Genomic DNA, 20,519 nt, shown 5'->3' with positions numbered 1-20,519 from the left:
GCAAACTTCAGTGGTACACATTGGAGTGGTCAAAATCCAATTGATAAGAGTAATAAGAGGAACACATCATCTGCATAAAGAAAAATATAAATATGCAGTTCAACCTCACAACTGAAAACCTCTTTCCTGTTTCGTTTTCTAGAAATTCCAATGATAAATGTTATGAACAGAACATGTGACAAAAGTCTTGAACTCATTTGGCTAAATGATGATATATTTAATATCTCTGAGTGTCACAGCTCCCGCATCAGTTAAATTATACTTATAATGAAGTAATACTTTATGACCTACTAACATTTCGTGACTTTAACTTCACATTTGATTAAATTTATTTTTTCTCTTCTCTCGATAAACACCCTCACATTTTAATCAGAAGCTACTCCCACATCTGCCCCTGAACTTCTACATTTGGGACGTTTTTTAATCAAAATAATGTTCACGCTCACAGAGGCTATATCTTACTGTTTTTGCAGACCTGAAACCCACATAATTAATGGTATAATCACAGATGGATCGCCATGGTTACGTTTGAAAAGCAGCCTTGTGACCGGGTGTTTGTTCTTTCTCTTGCTTCACCTCAGCACCCTCGTCTGGCCTGGCTCACTCAGCTCATGATGTTTCACCATCCAATCCTGTGACTGTACAGCTGAACTAGTTTTCATTTTCTGTGACAAAATGCCAGAAAGCACTGACACATGTCCGCTCAGGACAACACAACGAGTCCGCCTTGTGTTGCAGAGGGGAAAACTAACATCCCCTCTCTTACTCAAGTGATACAACTTTGCAGAATCTTTACCAAGCTGTTTTTGACTATTTGTGAATGTTTTATTTATTGAAGACTTTCATCAGCACATAATGATGCCATTTCACACATTACTATAATGACCATTTGTGTATTTTTCACACTAATACTGTGATGCAGCGCTTCATAGGACGCAAAGTCCGGAAGGTTACACACAACACATCTGACTAATGGCCCGTCTCTCTCAACATGCCCATGCTAATCACTTCTCTGATTGATTGTGCTGCTCTGTAGCACTAATGGCATCATTAGCTGGAACGGTTGTGGCAGTCTCAGCTCTGAGCTCTTTATTCCCTGGCTGAGATTTTTTAATCCTTTCCTTTATTATTGGAAACACAGCTTGGGACAGGTTCATTTTAAATCTGATTGACTTTAAATCTCTGTAAAGAAACTGTAAAACATAAATCACTGGGAAGCAGAGGCTTTTCATTAACCCCTTTCATTAAGGCCCAGCAGAGGATGTACTTTCTTCGGCAGCTGAAGAAAGCCAAGCTGCCGGCCCAGATGATGGTGCAGTTCTACACGGCCATCATTGAGTCCATCCTCACCTCCTCCATCACCGTGTGGTACGCTGGAGCCACGGTCAGGGACAGACAGACTGCGGCGCATTGTACGCTCTGCTGAGAAGGTGATTGGCTGCAGCCTTCCATCTCTCCAGGACCTGTACGTCTCCAGGACTCGGGGGCGTGCAGGTCGGATAGCAGCTGACCCTTCTCACCCTGGACACAGACTTTTTGAACCACTCCCCTCGGGCAGGAGGCTACGGTCCATCCGGACCAGAACCTCACGCCACAAGAACAGTTTCTTTCCCTCTGCCGTTGGACTCATGAACACCTTATAAAACATTGGACTCATCACATGGTCACTTTACACCTGTCACTTCATTTCTCATACTAGTATCATCTTTCTACTTGCACTTTTTTTTTTTTTTTTTACTTGATATACTTATTTCCTTTGTATGCCCTTTTATTTTATATTACATTTTTAAAGTATTTTTTATTATAACTAATATTCTTTCTTTTATACTATTACTTTATTAATGTTATATGTTGCACATTAGCATCGAAGCAAGTTCCTAGTTTGTGAATTTTGTAACTCACTGACAATGGCAATAAAATTTATTCTGATTCTGATTCTGATTCTGATTCTCCCACTACTTCTGTGGGTCAAGCTAGAACGGCTGCCGTTGCCATGGAAACCTAGGGACTAACCCTGTAATAAAAGAAATGACACTACGTTGGCAAGCAAACCCCTGCAGAAAGAAGTGTCATTAAAGATAGAGTGATAAAGAAGCAGCTGGTGGTTAAATTGTAATAATAGAAGATTTAAAGTGTTCATTTACTAAATAGAGTAGCCTGTGCCCTTCTAGTCTCTTCCAGCTTCTTACAAGATAGCCTCACTTATAATATTTAACACAACACAAACTAAAAATTAAGTTTGGTCCAAGTCTCGAGAGAAAAACATCAGATGAAACTGACAAAAGTAATAATAAAAAATGTCTTATGAAAATTATAGCATTGCTTCAGTTCTTATTTTGCCCATTCTTCTTTTTGAAATTTGCTCCAGAAATTGGTGGTATTTAGTTTACAACACTGTTGTTGACCTGTGTGAAAGGCTGCAGCACAGAAGGAAAGATGTTGACCCACCTCTGCTTTTTACCTGGTGATGCGTTCTTTCTATGTTACTATAGATTCTCAGTTATCCAGGTCAAGATACTCCTTAAAGCTTGAATAACAAGCAAGTCAACTTCTTTTTCTAGGTTCTTGAGAATGTTTTCCATCTTATCTGAAAGCCCTAAGAAGTTGAGTTTCAGCTTGTAAGTGTAAATGAAACACTTCCACATTGGGTCATCAAGGTCACGTGTCGGGGTTAGACTGGGCTGGGACTTTCCTGGAGTGTAGTGAGAAACTACAAGGCATTGACTAGAGAAGGAGTTGTAAACATAAAAAAAATCCCTTGAAAATACATAAATAAATTAAGGAAAATCTCTCAATTTGGGGAAATAAATAATTGATATATTTTAATATAGTCATCTGATAAACTTTAAAGCAAATATTGTGAAATCAAACACCCGGTTGTGTCTTTATAACATTTATTTACTTTTGATGATCCCACAATTTGTCTCTAAATGCTGCAAATACTTAGAAAACATTACATTCAGACCAGAGATCCCGATCCCTGGTCCTCAAGGACCAGTGTACTGTAGGTTTTCCAAGTGTTCCTGCTGGCAAACACCTGACTCAGACTCAGACAAGCTCTGCACATGTCTGCTGAATACACATTGATTTGAATCAGTTGTGTTCCAGCAGGGGCACTTGGAAAACCTGCAGGACACCGGTCCTGGAGGACCAGGATTGGGGATCCATGGTTCAGAGGACTGGATTCAATCGGGTGATTTGTGATGTCAGTAAAACTCACAACTTTTTATCTCATAAATGTTTTCTTTGTATCATGAGACAAACAAAATACTTCAGCAAATTAATAGAGAATGGATTATCCTCTTTTTCAGTAGATTATTCTACCTCTAGCCAAACTGAAACAGCCTTAAAGAAATCTGGAAATGGCAGCTATCAGCATCCAACTGTAATAATGACGCTATTTTTTTAAATTTATTGTTTTATGAATGTAACCGGTGTTTATAGTCATGGTCTAGCTCCTCTTATCTGATGGTAAAATTGTATTTTTTTTTTTTTTTCACAACTGTTTTTTTGCTCCAGATTTTAACTCCAAATTACGTTTTTGTCCTTCTGCAGACAAACGCTCCAAGTTCCTAAGTTCTGCATAAGGCAGTGTGTTGTTTCAGGAAACTTCTGATGATGATTTGCTCATGAGTTACTCCTTTCTTCTTGTCCATCAGGGTGATGTTTGTGGAGAAATGGTAGACATTTTTAAAGTCATATGGAGCCAGACATGATTTTCTGTTTAACTTCACCTAGAAAACTACCAGCCATTTTTTGTTTTTCCCCCACTTTGATAAGGTGATATATATTTTTTGCCTTTTGGATGTCGGATCAGTTCTTAATTATTAACAGGGCGAAATTTTAACAACTGAAATCTTGAACAGTTTAATATGAACACTTCTTCAACACATCCACTTTTCAATGCGAGGGAATTGTGGGCATTGATCCAAAGCGGGGGCTCCCTACTGTCTGTAAATAAAAAGCGATGGCAGGTAATAAAAACATGAACACAGACCTTAACAACTGTAATATATGTAGGAGAATCAAACGTAGCAAGAAAAAAATGGCAGGGTTTTTCTTCCTCCTGATCCATACAACATAACTCTGCTTTTAGTTTGGTTGCTCTGCTCGTTTGTCCCCAGAGGAAAAGCTGCTGCCTGAGTTAACATTGCATTCAAATTTATATCTACTCTGAAGAGGATCAATGACAGTATATTGTTATTGATGTTTGGAAAATAAAATCTTTGCACATAATGTACAGTTCTTATTTTTCAGAGAAGCTTCTGCTGGCAGGTCTTGGTCCGCCACCCGCTCCTTATCTCAGCTTGAGCACCGCAACTCCAGCCTGCAATAATCACTACTATAAACCTGGATTTCCAACTCTACTGTTATGTTGCATTCTGGGTAATTCACTAAACCGTATTGAAACAGGTTAAATTGGGCCAGTTACCAAAACACTGATATTGACTATATTATTCTACTTTTCTGCGACAACAATCTTCTCGACAGCACATCTCCACTTTGACAGCTTTTACCCCTTCGCTTTGATTTATCTATTTGTCCATCTGCTATTTGTTAGGCATTGTTTTCCCTCCTCGAGAACCAGACAGAAGAAGCTTTCCAACATATTGTCAGCAGATGAGTCTGTTATTTCCCAGTTTGACAGCTGAAGTGCAGCGAGAGGTGGGTGACATGGTGAGGACAACTATAATGGATTTCGGTCTTGTGCAAGTGCTGCTTTTAGAAGGAAGCTGGTCTCAGGCCTGTTTAAGGTTAAAAAGGGATCATTTTAAGTTGGTCTGGTGTCAGAAAGGTTCAAGGAGATGATCGATCCTGTCATAGTTTCTGTCATCTGCTTGCTGTCACCTGCAGGACAGTGTAGCGGAATAGCCTCTACAAATGATGAATTTATTAATTACCTCGGAGCACCACTCATCACCTTTAATTAACTTAAAATTCAGGCGGATGAGACACCTGAAATAAACTCAATTCAATAAACAGTCTCACTTCCAAGGAGTAAATCCTAAGAACGAATGAACCAGGAATCGTGCATTCAGAAATTATGACAATAACGGATGAATTGATTATACATATTTATTTACAATGATGGTAAACATAAAGCAGTGAAAATGAGCAATGATGGAGAGATGTTATTGGTGAGATGGTATGATGAATTTGTCAACATGGAATTTCATTTATAACATTAATAAAGAACGCTGAGATTAATTAAATGAGATGGAGCAGGAAGAAACTGGCTGGAATTAAGCAAATAAATTGGGATGATTATCTTACTTAAATCTTTGACAAGAACGTGTTCAATAATTCTAAATTTGGATAAGAATTCGAATTTAATTATTTAATTAGAATCTGATGTACTGGTTTGGGACATCACAAATGTCAGAGCGCTATCAGATCCTACTTTGAACGCTGAATCCGGAGTGTGGGTCGAAGCGGGTGGTTGGTCCCCTATTCGCCGCGTTTCCGGGGGAATTGGATCCCTGGAGCGTCAGAAGATGTAGGTCTACGCAGCTACTCTGGCCTTCTGGATCCGTTCAGCGGAGTTCCAGAGCGGTGTGATGATGATCCAGATTGTCCCAAAAATAGATAGTTCCAGATTTTACGTGTAAAGACGTAATGGAAAAAGTTGGAGCTACGGTTCTAGTTAATTACTGATCTCGGGAAAAATACTGGTTACAAATAAACACTTGTTGTACTTTCTCCCGTTCGGAAGAACGGAGAGGTAAAAACTTATAATGAAATAACAAAAAGAAAAAAAAGAAGACGAAAGGCTAAAGAACTAAACAGAGGACAAAAGAAAAGCAGAAACTTTAAGAGGAGACGAAAAAGTAAAAAAAACTCTGGAGGAGAAAAAGCTAGGAAGTTGGTCTGCCAGTCTAATTTAAACAGACCCGCCTTTCGAACTTCCAGCCAATCATGAGTTGCTTCTGTCAGAGGCTGACCAACCTTATCCAATCAGGTCAGCTCTAGTTCCTTCCCTCTGCATCTCATTAATGTGAACAGGATACTTTCAACTCCTTGATTTGTCTGCCGCAATTTACATCAAATCACATTCTTTCAGAGTTATGCAGATTCCTCGTTTGCTGGGGAAGGAAAGCATTTTATAGTATTACTTTCACACATGAAAAGATTGGCTACATGTATTTTTATTAAAGGTGGATTAATTAATTGTCATGACTCGTCCTCATTGGGTGATCCTAAAAAAGAAAACTCACATTTTATTCATTCATATTAGTAGCTTAAGAGAAGTCTGAAGCTTGGAAAACATAATCAACAATTATTTACTGCAGTGTTTATGATTAATGTGTGTGTGTGATCAGTTCAAAGAATTAAATTACATATCAAGATAAAATAATGGAAAAGAAGAAATTCAACCAAACAATTAACCACAGTCTTTTAGACTAAGTTAGATCAGTTCCTTCAATTGGGGAAAGAAGTTTGGATTCCTTCTGTCTCCTTCTCTGTCAAGTTGTTGGTCTGACTGGCGCCATGGAGTCTCGTCTTTTGGCTTAGAAGTGTCATTTCTGACAAGAACCAGGGTTTGGTCAGATGCGACTCTCGGCATCTCCCCCGACCTGCGACCATAAATTGTTAGATGTGCTTTAATCCTTCGTGTTGACACAGCTGCATTCTGTAGGGAGTAAAGGTGTAAATCTCTGAGTGTCACCACGCCTCTTGGGTCAAATGGTCACTCTCTCTTCGTCCTGTGTGGACCAGTCTTACTGCAGAGAAAGAAATACAACTATTGTTTAATCCAGTCGAATGTTTTTAATCCTGGGAGGCCAAGATCGCTACAACAGACTGCAGGTCCTTCTCATTTTTTTTTTATAGTTATTGACATTTAGCATCCACTTGATCTGCTCCCACTACTAGACTTTTTATTTCTCTGATAACTTCTATCAGACATGTCAGGAAGATACAGCAGGAGCAAGTTGGTCTTCTGCTTTACCGGTTACACATAGTGACAGTTTCTGCCCATATGATTGGTTGCCTGAAAAAGACTGTCGTAAAAGACACCATCACCTTTCTGACAAGTTAAGCGATTTTCAAGTCCGTGTGCCTGAAGCAGATGCACAAAAAAAAAAGATGGAGCACTTTCTAAAAACCTCAATGCAGCATTTTCTGTAAGGGCAGCTGGATTCGCTCTCTGCTCATTGGGAACAGCTTAAAAAGCACTTTGCAGAAATGCATCCTTAAACATCCTCTTAGTAAAAAACAAAACAAAAACAAAACATGTTTAATGATCAAGATCTAAATTACAGATATTAACAGAACTGGACAAAAACCTGCGATACTGTATAATGAACGGTCAGCTGTGGCTCAGCTGGAAGAGTGGTCATTTATCAATGTGGATCAATTCTGGGCTTCAGCCTCCCCGATGTTATGCTGATCATACGCCTAGGTGTCCTTGAGCACAAACCCCCCGTTGCGAACACAATGTTCTCTCCAAGTGTTTCTACTAGGGAATGACTGCGCGTGATCGAGAAAAGCACATCAACAGTAGAAAGTGTGAATGTGATCAGGTGAATGTGATGTGGTATAAAAGCACTCTGAGTGGTAAACATATGACCAGAAAAGTGACAAATAAACACAGTAACTACATGCAGAGAAAGGTAATATGTCAGACTATAGCACACGTAATGTTCAGGAGAGTTCAAAGTGCTGGATACAACACATTAAAGGATTACTGTGGGTGAAGAGGAAGCTTTAAAAGGCACATAAACAAATTAGTGTAGAAAAGCTAAATTAGTTCTGAGTCTGAGTAAACAGTGATATGATTGTGGATACAGGAGAACATCTTTCAGCTTTTTGCTCTGATGAATCTAAACTTATCTGTGAAAAGGGCTGCAGGAGTGATGTTTGCTAACCATGGCATGTACACTGTCATTGTGACCAGTCTGAACAGATAAGCAGTTAAAAATAATGCTCGTCACAAGTTGTCTGCTAATTTCCTGATATCACAAGATTTTTTTTTTTTTTCCAGTCAATGTGAAGGAAGTTGTGAATCAACAAACAGAGCCAATTAAAAAGAGTTATGTTCCCCTCGTGGTGTCACCTTGCAGGGTGAAATGAAACAAGTAAATAATCTTAATGATGGATGGAAACCTATGCCCTGTTTTGTGTTAATGCAAATCTTCTCGCCCTGCTTCAAGTTTGAGCCTCTTCTAGCAGCCAGAAAGGAGCTTGTCTGGTCCTGTCCTACAGACCTGGACAGAAGCTGCTTATCTGCAGGTGTTTGTTGACCCATACACCATTAGACTATTGATCATCAGGAGGCGTTTCCTAGTTAAATTCAGCCATTTCACTGTTAGTGTTAAACAGAGTGGCCTAGATATTGTTGCAGCAGTGCAGTATCAGCAGCTTTATGTGGCCTCCAGGCATCATCAGGACAGCAGGTCTGAAGCTATTTCCCTTCACCGCCAGTGATTTACTGAATGAGAAGATATGTTTGGGTCATTATAGTGATCAATTCTTTCATTCTGATTTGAAGGAAAACAAAATAAATATTAAAACAAATATTTGTTGACTATTTAAAGTGGTTTTTTTTTTAAATTTATTTTATTATTTTTTTTTTTTATCTCTTCCCATTCCAATATAATGAGCTTCCATAGCCTTTAAAACATACTCAAAGCACACTAAGAGCTCATACCGAACAACATGCAGTAAAAACTGGATGTTTGGTTTTCATTGAATGGAGAACCATCTTTTTTTTCCCCAGTAAACAATCAGAATACAGCCATTGTTATTGGGACTGAGTTGCAGATGTTTGGACACTGAAAGGAACTAGTCCTTTTTTTTTATTAGGTAAACAAACTGGCCGAGGCCGAGTTGCATCCAAGTTAGAAAACAGTCAGATCACAGCATGATGACTTGCCAAGTCCAAGTTAATGATAAAACATTATATAAGATAGCATTAAGCATTTTTACTCTCAACTTGCTGTGCGTCCCATGCTCCACTAGATACATTATGATGCAACAGCATTATGAGGGAATATGTTAAAGAAACTTTTTTTTTTTTAATCAGAATCTTCACAGTAGGTGCCTCAGCACCTTTTTCAATAATAATAATAAAAAGAAAAAGACTGGATGGCCAGGTTTTGAGTGAAACATATATTTTGCTACTGCTATGTTTCGAATGTTAATTGCACCTGCACTTGTCATTGTTTTGTAACAATTTCCACATCAATCCAATTAAAGGAAACTCAGTTTTCAAACTGTAACTTATGTATTTATAGCACCAGTAAAAGGAAATGAAATAAAATACATCTGACTGTTAATAGGTTGGTTTATTTTTTCATGCTGCAACTGGCGGTTTGTGTTCTAAGTCCTTAAATCCCAGCAGACATCATTAAAGCTTCCCATAATTAAATCTTATCCTGACCCTGACTCCGCCAGTGAGCTGTTTTCAGGTCAGCTGCAGTCCAGGCTCCAGATATCCCCATTTAATGCTCTTATTAAAATAAGCAATGAAATACAAAATACTTCCCAGTTGCATGTGACGATTCCCTGCAGTTTTTCTCTAACTCAATGAAGGATCCCCCCTCTTTGCGTGAAGGTTAAATTACAGTTCATCTAAGAGTTGGTATCACATCAAACTGTTCAGTCTTAACCCCCAGAGGCATCTTTTTTCCTTTTTAGCTTTTTAAACATGTGACCTTCAGTCAGCTGGGTTGGACTCCACCTGCTACCTCTTACTCTCTGCATGAGTTAGAAAATCCAGAATTTCACAATCAGGCAATTTCTGTGCAATTTAATCGGCAATAAAAAGTTATTGCTGTGGGCCGTCAGCTTGATTGGTGGAAGATTTTATAAGCTGTATGCAGCTAGTGCAAAAACCATGAGAGAGGTGGATGAACTGGCAGTCAACTGGCACAAAAATAATCACTAAGTTTAAGTGAAACAAAGAAATTAAATGAAAAATGCTACATTTATCCATTACAAAATAATCATGGTTTTCCTGTACAAACATAATCTGGTACTTAATTAACAATGAGAGTGGTTTAAATGGATTGCGGTAAGAAATATTATGCTGAACATGCGGTTGTGTCAATGAAGACAATAGATAACTGCTACCAGTTAGCTTTTTGCTGTGCAAGTCAGCACGTTAATTACAGTATGCCGTCTACTTGATGACAGCTGCACATTTAACCTGATAAATTGAGCTCTGACATGGACTCATGATGACGTGGGAAACACAAGTCTACGACCATGCCTAAGAACATTTATTGGTTGCATAGTTTCTGATCAATAAACCTAACTAATTATTTTTCCTTTTTGTGTATCTGCAGTAAAATAAATAATGCTGGATGATCAACAAAAGTTCTTTAAAAAAAATAAATAAAGAGATATTTGTGGCTTATTCTGCATCGCAGATTGAAAGCATTGTTGCTATGGTAACACGGTCGATTACCATTTGGATATGCTGTCAGTGTGAAACCATTTTGATGACACAGTGTGTGTGTTCAATGTAAATGTAACTTTCTGACTTTAGAAATACACATTTCTGGCTTGTTTTAATGGCACAAAGATTTTTCCTAAGGGTGTTTTTCTGAAGCTATTGTTTCTTAGCAACGACCTGAGGTCAAAACCTTTTTGTTCTTTCCCTAGCATGGAGCGTTACATCGCAACTGATGTACGCACCGCATGAAATAACAGCAACAGGATATCAACATACTGGTAGCTTTAAACGTAGACTGTAGCTGGTTATTCAATGAAACTGGGGTGGATGTTATTGGAGCAAAAGTCAACTTCAGCATAACCAAACTTTTACTTGCCGCATGGAGTTCAGAGTGGAAGTAAGATTCAAGATGGATGCCCAGTTTATCTTAATTAAGGGCATGCTTGATGCCTAAAGTCTCAACATTTTGGGGGTTTTTTTTCTGATAGACTTCAGTTCGTTCATGTAAATGACAAGTCCTCCTCCCAAACTACAGTAAGTCATGGAGTTCCTCAAGGTTCTGTACTTGGACCAATACTCTTCACGCTATATATGCTCCCTTTAGGCAAAATTATTAGACAGCATGGAATAAACTTTCATTGTTATGCAGATGATACTCAACTATACTTATCCTTTAAACCAGATTAAACAAATCAGCCCAATAGGCTACAAAATTGTCTCATAGACATAAAGACTTGGATGTCTAGAAATTTTCTCCTCTTAAACTCAGATAAGACTGAAGTAATTCTCGTTGGATCTGAAAAACTCAGAGCTAAATTTTCCGGTTTTGTAATGAACCTGGATGGCATTACTTTAGCTTCCAGTGCTACAGTGAGAAACCTTGGAGTAATATTTGACCCTGACCTGTCCTTTGGTCCACATATTAAGCAGGTTACTAAAACAGCCTTCTTTCATTTACATAATATAGCCAAAATTAGGGACATTCTGTTTTTCTGATGCAGAAAAACTGGTTCACGCTTTTGTTACTTCGAGACTAGATTACTGTAACTCTCTATTACTGGGCTGTCCTAAATATGCCCTGAAAAGCCTTCAGCTGATCCAGAATTCTGCAGCCAGAGTCCTGACCAGAACCAGCATGAGAGATAATATTTCTCCAGTTTTAGCCTCTCTTCATTGGCTGCCTGTTGAATCTAGAATAGAATTTAAAATCCTTCTCCTTACATATAAAGCCCTCCACAACCAGGCATCACTATATATCAAAGACCTCATTGTTCCTTATATACCAAGCAGAGTACTTCGTTCGCAGACTGCAGGCTTACTTGTGGTTCCTAGAGTCTCAAAGAGCCGAGCAGGAGGCAGAGCCTTTGGTTATCAGGCCGCTCTCTTATGGAATAAGCTCCCAGTTAGTGTTAGGGAAGCAGACACCCTCCCCACCTTTAAGACTAGTCTGAAGACTTATCTTTTTGATAAGTCCTATAGCTAGGGATGGTTAGCATCCCTTAGTTATGCTGCTATAGGTTTAGACTGCTGAGGGACATTTCCTGATACACTGAGCTTCTTTCTTTTTCTCTTAATCTCTTTCTTTTACCCCCCCCCCCCCCCCCCCACTGTTGCCAGTGTGCTTGCTCAGGATGGGAGATTGAGTTGGACTCAACTCAATCTGTTGGTTTCCTTATATAGGCTATTATGAATTGGCCTTCATTATGTTTTCCCCTCTGTCTGTAAAGCGTCTTGAGATGGCATTGCCGTGATTTGACGCTATATAAATAAAGTTGAATTGAATTGAATTGAATTTTCTTCAAATCGGAACCAGACCTTTTATATGTACTCTTCAGTCACATACATATCCAATCTGTGTCCAAGCGACCGCACTCTGAATGGTCATGTTGCATTTCACCTAACTTTGACATCAGATGAGTGAGACAGCATCGCAGTTCTGCATCAATGGAATAGCAAATTGGCAACAATGATATGGAATCTGTCTGAATCTAATTTTTTTTCATCAGCCACTGTGCAAGTACTTCCAGACTGATACCCGAACACACAAAGCATCCATATTTACTTCTGTACACACTACACACTGTGTGACGTTGTGCTCTCCTCTGTGTAAGTCACAGTTCGGGCCATGTACCATTCACACTTAAGCTGATGAAATGTTTAAGATGAACGCCTAAACAAAAACATTTTATGTAAAACATTGGCTTTGAGCATTAAAATCTGGAGTGAAGCCTGAGAAGACCCTCCAGTTCAGTCAGGTATTTTACCATAATGCTTCTGCTGAGAAACAGCAGTGATTTGTTTTTTAATTGGGGTTAAAAATCAGTGGTTGGTTATATAATTAATTGTTGGAAAGATGCCATGATATTGACACTGGATTGTTGTTAAACTTGGCAATCTCAAAACTAACTTTTGAACAAGATCTCAATGTGGTACACTGGTTCATTTCTAAGGTGACCTCAATTAAAGATTTTCTCTTCCAGTAATTTATTAGTTGTCTGTTTAAAAAATCCATTAAGCTCAGTCCTTTTACAGAGTCCGACATACGTTCTGTTTCCTTCTGACTGACCACATTTCGGCCTTCTTCTTAGCTTGATTGCTGTCTGGGTTATAATAAAAACCAGAAACTTTGAAATGAAGATACTTTTAAAGATAATCAACTTAAAAAGTGAAAATTAATTGATTTGGAGCAAGTAAAGTAAAGTGGTCATCATCAGTCACCATGGTGATATTCCCAGATTAAAACCATCCACTCTTTCTTTAAAATCTTGATAAATTACTAATCTCTCTTTCAGATACAATTTTTACATATCAGTAGATTACAATGTGACACCAAGACTCTGAAGTTTCCAGGCTTGAAAAAGATCGTTAAGCATCTCTAAAGTTGGTTTCCACTTCATGCAAACTGATCCACTAAACACAAGCCAAGCCAACTCAAATATCATTATTTTGAGTTTTTGTGTTGCAGTTGTAGCACAGGCTCATTATTTTGACCGGTTTTAATGTTGCAGGACAAAATAGCAATCCCTCAGCGAAAGTGGAAAACATTGATTACAAACACAACTGGTCATTTGCAAACAGGCTTCCAGCGCTGTAGCTGTGAGTCTCACAGAGATTCAATATAGATAGTGCTTCTGCATGACACTTATGGATAACCAGACCAGCTGCAACCGTAAACTGAAGACACTTTCCTCTGAGGGAGAAAAATGCAGCAGGACAGTTTTGCTTGCATCAGCTGCATCTGAGATTGTCTTTTCTTTTTTCTTTCTTAAAGTTAATGCAAAGCCAGCTGTTGGTTTAAAGTTTAATCTTGAGCAGAAAATGAAACAACACTGATGAGCACTGCAACATCTTGTGATTGTTTCTGGGTGTGTAAACCCTTTGATAAACGCACCCATAGGCAATTTGTTAATGATGGCAGCGTTCTGGTCGCAAAAACTCCCCGAACACAATGAGTTATTATCTGCAGCAGTGACTCGAGAATGATAGACAAGCCCTTACAAAACCTCCACCTTGATAATACAAAGGATGCAGTGTCATGGCGACTCTGTGAACCCTAACAACAAGAACTACATGTAACGACATCTGCATGAGCCGCCGCCATCGATCTCATGATTTAATCAGTTTCTATTGAGAGGCTGCATTTATTTGTTGCAAGATCCAGAGAGGAGATGGAAGTTGAAGCAGCCATCTAACCCCCCCCCCCCCCCCCCCCCCCCCCACACACACACACACATTTAACTGTTTTTTTTTAGATCACAGAACTCATAAAGCAGAAAAAAGCCATTGATTGCCTCCCTGCCATCACTGTTGTTTTGAATCAAACTGGAGCTTGATTAACAGCATGCCGTAGCAAGAAACACTGTTTTTATTCACCTCCCTCATTTTTCATCTGCTTGCCTTTGACACAAGCTCACCTGAGCATTCACAGACGAGGTCAGCATGAGGCTCACATCCTTATTAATCATCTCCAACTGCCAGCATCATCGCACTGAGCGTGAGCTCTGCAGAAGTGCCATTCTTCTGCTAAGTGTTCGGAGCTTGACTATCTCTAAAACAGTGTACAACTCATTAACATGAATCTTTATCTCACTATTTGTGGTTTATATGTGTCTCACAAAGAGTTTACGGCAACTTGTCCTTTGATCTTAGACTGTGTTGCAAATGAAAGCATCCAAGGAAATAAGTGCATGCTACGGAGCTGCAGCTATAGGCTGCTGTGTAATTGTATCTGATGCTTGGCTTGGCTAGATCCCTAATTAATCTAGGATTTCCTGAATGCTTTAGAATTGCAAATTGAAAATGTTGAGCCTTTGAGGGGTTCTTTACGCTGGCTGCATAGCTGGATCGAGAAAACCCTTTTTATGCCTCTAAGCTAATTATTCAGCCTGTGGATCCAGGCTCTGGAAGGCTGCCTCTGAATCTCGCTGTAGGCTGTATGAGTGTCTGTTTGCACATGTGAATTCCACAGCAGCACAGTAATTGTTGGAAGAATTAAGAGTGTGCATATGCATTTGACATCCCTGTCCTTCATTTCTGTTTTGTACGTTTGGCCAGTTATGTCCTATACATGGATATGGTACTTTTTTCCTGCTCCTGGCTCGGCTGTTCGGGGATGACTTGCCTCATTGTGTGAGTGCCTCAGTCTATTTTTGTGTGAGCTCATGCCATTTTCCACTTTTATGGTAATTTCTTTTGAAAAATAAAGCTAAAAAAAAAATCTGAAAAGATTTTTCAACTCGTGTGGGCGCTTCATGGTGTTGAACTTGATCACATCCTTTCATTTGATATTTCCAACAATGAGGTCATATGGAGCTGTTCAGCAGTGTTTCAGATCCCTCACACAGACCTTTAATGGCACGGTAAGTTCATCAAAATTATGTGAAGTGTGAACAGTTAGCTGATCTTGGAGGAAATCCAATATTTAAGATTATTTAAGATCATTTACAAGTAGGACTCTAAATTTTCTTTTTTTTTTTTTTTTTTTAAATCACCAGTCAATGTGATTGGTTGATTCTGCATACATTGGCCAGTCAGAGTTTGTATGAGCCTTGCTTTTTTTTTTCATTTTATTTATTTATTTATTTATTTTTTTATAATTTTCTTTATAAATGTTGGTATTAATTTATTTTATTGACTTGGTATATGATGAAAATGCCAAACAACAACATTGTCAGTACTCAGTGTTTTCCAGAAAGGAATCACATGGTAGATTAGTTACATTATCAAAAGCAACGACACTGAATGTTTTTTCATGTCGGTGCCCCCTAACAACAGCTAATTCGGCATCTGTTTTACGTCCTGTGTCTCCCTGAGATCTCTCATACCAGTAGGAGTTACTTTGATGGTGAATCTTTTCTGGTAAATCTTTTCTCGTCTTTTGCTCTGTCCCTTTCTTTCTTTCTGGTTTGCTCTCTGCTGCCATAAAACCAAAAAGCAGTTGTCACAGGATGCTTCAGGCTGGAAAGAAAAAATAAAAACAGTTGTGAAGTGCAATTCCTCAGCCTTGGGACAACAACTCTAGGTGTGTACATAATAAATGTCAGTGTGACATCCAGAAGGATTAAAACCCCTGAGTTTTAAGGTCAGTAACTTGCATAGTGTTGCTTTAATTTCTGACATTTGGACATTTTCGAATACATTAACAGAACATGGACTTGTACTATGTGCCAGATGACATAGGCTTTCTTTTCAGTTTCTTTTATGTTGGTAAAAGTTCACTCCTCTTTCAGCTGACCCGACAACTGCTTTGTTGGTACAGGTACTCATGCCTAACTACACACACACACACACACACACACACACACACACATACATAGTGGTGTAGTCCAGGGTATACGGAGTATACCCACTTCTGAACCCCCTGTGATGCTGCTTTAACAATTACAAATGTCCCTACCTTCGTCACTCTGCTAAAGTTACCTTTGCTACACTGGTGCAGTTAGCCATTAGCAGCGGTATCTTCAGCCTGAACATAGACATAAAAAAGATATATATATATATATATATACACTATTCACAAAAAGTCAGGGATATTCAGCTTTTGGGTGAAATTTCACAACAAGCCTAAAATGCATTCAAACCTGTACAGGTGAACTTAATGTGATCTTCTCTAAGCTTTTAAATGCACATGTCCAACTGTTAAATGTTTCAATAAATTTTGCACAAGTTGCTGTTCTCTAACAAGGAGCTTAACGGCAAAAATCACGGCAGGTGTGTGATCCTTGAATTGACCAATAAATGTCCTGGTTCAATTAGAGCTGGTGTTTAAACAGTTGTCCTCATCATGCTGTTCACATTTTGACATCATGAGACCAAGACGACACCTAACAATGGAACAACAGTCCCTTGCCATTGCGATGCTTCAAACAGGACGTTCTCAGACAGAAGTGGCCACTGAGCTTGGAGTGTCACAGAGTGTCATCAGCAGGTTGTAACAGAGATATGGAGAAACTGGAAGAGTCACAGAAAGGCCTAGAAGTGGACGTCCTTTGGCCACATCCCGTGCTGATGACCGCTACATTGTGAACACTGCCCTGAGAAACCGGATGATGAATGCCACTCAACTCCAGGCACGTTTAAGAGAGGTGAGAGGCACCCAAGTGTCACGTCAGACCATTGGAAACCGTTTCCATCAGCGTGGTCTGCGTGCTAGACGACCTGCACGGGTACCTGACCACACCACCAGACACAGGCATCATCGTCTTGCATGGGCCAGGGAGCATTTTTTCCCACGCACAACCCTGATACTGCTCTTAGGTCCAAAACTTGGAAAGTTCTGAGCTGTCTCAAACTAGTCAATAAAAAGACTTAGTCCCCAGCTTGAAGCAAAACAAACACAGCGACGGCCAAATCTAGGTCAATTCATAAACAACGACAAAAAAGAGCAACCAAAGACTCTCATTAAACCTTTCATTTTTATTCACATATACTTTGCTTAAAAGTATATGTGCTGGTGTTTCAAACCTCCGCATGTAGAAAATGTTGAGTCCACCTGACAACAGGCTACATTGTGCATCTGGCTCATGTGCACTATACACACGCACAGCAGCCTCTATTCGCTCTGTGGCAGCTTAGCGGCAGTGGCAGACAAACGGAGGGGGGGCGAAGGACGGCGCGAGTTAGCGTGGAGAGAGACAAGCGCTCTCATCAGTGACGGGCTCACCGGCTGCGTGGACAGAGCTGTGGCGCAGGAGGAGCAAAAGGAGGTGCAACGGGGGGGAGACAAGCTGCCTGAAAACTGGAGGAAAAGGCGCCAGAGAGGGCGGCGGGATAAACAGAGCGATCACAGAGGAGAGAGAAGTCATTCAGAGCAAGGAGAAAGGGAGAGACCAGGCAAGGACACAGAGGGAGCAAAGCGCACAGGGAAGATTTTTCCTGATGGGGAGAAACGCAAGAGAGTGCATGCATGAAGTGGAAAAGAAGAGGAGGAGGAGGAGAGGGAGCCCGACAGGAGGTCGAGATTACAGCGCTTGACTGACACAAGAGAGAAGAGGAGGAGGAGCGTGAGGGCAAGTTGATGGATTTGATTTGGAGGGAGTATTTTTAGAAGGAGAAGCGGAGACATGAGAGGAATACTGAGATGAGAGACGCTGTCTCTTAGTCCGGAGAAAAACTAGGGAGGAAGAAGAGGAAGACAGAATAACAGAGGACAGATAAAAGAGGGGGTGAAGATGTTGAGATCAGAGTGTGACAGAACAGATTAGCTGGTCTGCTTTCCTGCAGGAAACTACTGAGCGTGTCCATGAATGTGCATGAGTGCCTTCTTCTCCCTGTGGAAGCGCGGCGTTGTGTGTTTCTATATGTGGCTGTGGTGCTGAGACGCTGATGGACCAGATGAAAGTGCCCCGTGGCCACCTAAAGGAGCCGGCGGCACACTGAGAGACGAGGGGCTCATCAGTGATATCACAAAGTCCAGACATTTAAAGTGGGAGAGAAAGCGGCCGAGCGAGGGAGACCTTTGTAAGTTACACGAAAGCTTCGACTTTATAGTGAGAAGAAACTGATTGCAGTCTGTGGCTGGCAGACACAACTCATGAGAAGAGAAGCCACAGCGTTGGAACAAGGCGAGTTCTCAACCGACTCACTGCACCGCACCAATCAATCCCCCCCCCACACTACCACCACCATCACCACTGTCATCTCATTATTTTAATTAACCTTCCCCTCTTTCATTTGTTCTCTGTCGTCTCTGCTAAGCTGTTGGTAGTTTGTATGCTCCCCTCTCCCTCTGTCCTCCCCTCCCTCCTGCTTTTTCCTTTTGCGCTCTCTGTCTCATCCTCTCCTGTTCACTGTCACACTAACTGCTGTGGATGCTGGACTCACTCATGTAGAAGACACCTTGCTCAGAGCACATTTGCCTTTTTGATGTTTTCTCCTCCTCCCCTGCTGGGTTGGATGATCGGAGCATGATCAGACTGAGACCAGGAGAGAAGACCAACAAGTAGCTGAGCAGAGTTCATCACAGTTACACCAGGAGAGGACTTCCAAACATACAGCATTGGCGTGGACGTACTTTTACACGTGGCGGGGTTATCTTGGTTGAAATCGCATGGGTTAATTGCGTTCATAAGACAAAACACATATTCATGTGTGGAATACTGTAGTGGATTTATCCTGGAGCTTCATGTGGGCCCCAGCCACGGAGGCCTGGCTGGGAAATGATTCCTCTCCTGCGGTTGTAGGAGTGCTGTGGGCAGCAATGGCCCTGGAGGGGCGCTGTCTCCGGAGGGGATCCCCAGCCATGATCAGAAAGGGTCGTCAGCGGCGTCGCACCAAGCCAACTCTGGCTCAGGTCACATCCACTTTGCTATCAAGGACACGCCTACATGGCCTGAGGTATGTTTGCATCCCCGGTGGCTCTGTGGGCCGCAGGGCTTTTTGGCTGCTCGCTCTCTGCACCTCCCTGGGGTTGCTTTTATCCTGGTCCTCCAACCGTCTGCTCCACTGGCTCTCCTTCCCCACATACACCCGGGTTCACACCGAATGGGCCAAAGAACTGGCCTTCCCCACAGTCACTATCTGCAACAACAACCCAATTCGCATCTATAAACTCACCAAGAGTGACCTGTACTTTGCTGGCCACTGGCTCGGCCTGCTGCTGGCCAACCGGACAGTCAGACCCATGGTTTTGGACTTGCTACAGGAGGACCGCCGGGCCTGGTTCAGAAAACTGTCCGACTTCAGGCTCTTTCTGCCTCCCAGAAACTTTGAAGGAACCAACCTGGAGTTTATGGACAGACTGAGCCACCAACTGGATGACATGCTGCTATCATGCAAATACAGAGGAGAGCCCTGCGGAGCTCACAACTTCTCCTCGGTAAGTCCACCTTCCACCGTTGTTTTCTGGAAAGTTTACTGCCAACAACGTGCAGAAAGGAAACTCGCTCCCTCCTATGCTTCCACCTTTCTACACTTATCTCAGCCTGAACATCAAATGTTGTAAAGGTGTTCACATTATGCTGAAACAATGTTAGATTGTCATCCTACATTTTCTGACCTTTTAGAAGACATTTGTTTGCCACGGTTAATGTGAAAGTTCCCTACTTGTCTTTGTTCAAGTAGGATCAGCACGTTTAACACGAAGGGCAAAGAATAAAGTTGTGGTTTTTTTTTTTTTTTTTACACACATCATAACAAGAAGTGCATCTGTGATCATAAACTACCTGGGCTAAAAAAATTTCCGCCCAAATTTAACTAATCAAATAGATAGGAGCCTCCTATTGGATAATTACTCTATGATTATGATTCAACAATTTTTCAACCTTAGTGATGCCTGACTTGCTTCTCATTTGTTAAAAAAAACATGTTGAAAGAACCATCCTGCGGTCGTGGAAAAGATGCAAGTCTGTGAAAAGTCCATTCATTAGGCATTCATCAAGCAGAGAAAACATCTGAAAGTAAAAGAGCATGAGACATAATTTTCACACATAGATTGGGCACCACAGAGTCCAGACCTGACCCACTGAGAGTCTTTGGGACGTGCTGGTGAAGACTTTAGCAGTGGTCAGTCTCTCTCTTCATCCTGGAAAAAAATGAACACAATGCTGGAAACAAACCTTGGGAGTTTGCAGAAACTGGTTGAAACAATGCCACAATGAATGTCTGCTATAATCAGTGCAAA

General features: G+C 40.7%; 1 protein-coding gene across 2 annotated transcripts in view; it reads left to right on the top strand.

The window, feature by feature from the left end:
- asic2 (acid-sensing (proton-gated) ion channel 2) overlaps positions 1–20,519 on the top strand; it is a gene marked incomplete at both ends in the record, with an annotated part of 405,375 nt that overhangs the window by 250,988 nt on the left and 133,868 nt on the right. The window contains one exon of one of the 2 annotated variants that reach the window (XM_079253555.1): positions 19,023–19,715. The exons of the other annotated variant lie outside the window; for it this stretch is intronic. Within the exon in view, the coding sequence (XP_079109681.1) occupies positions 19,023–19,715 (693 nt within the window). Of the gene's footprint in view, positions 1–19,022; positions 19,716–20,519 lie in introns of those variants that run through there. 2 annotated transcript variants of the gene reach the window in all.

This window comes from Telmatherina bonti (genome assembly GCF_933228915.1).
Source record: "Telmatherina bonti genome assembly, chromosome: 14".
NCBI lineage: Eukaryota > Metazoa > Chordata > Actinopteri > Atheriniformes > Telmatherinidae > Telmatherina > Telmatherina bonti.
This window is presented reverse-complemented; position numbering and strand designations above follow the sequence as displayed.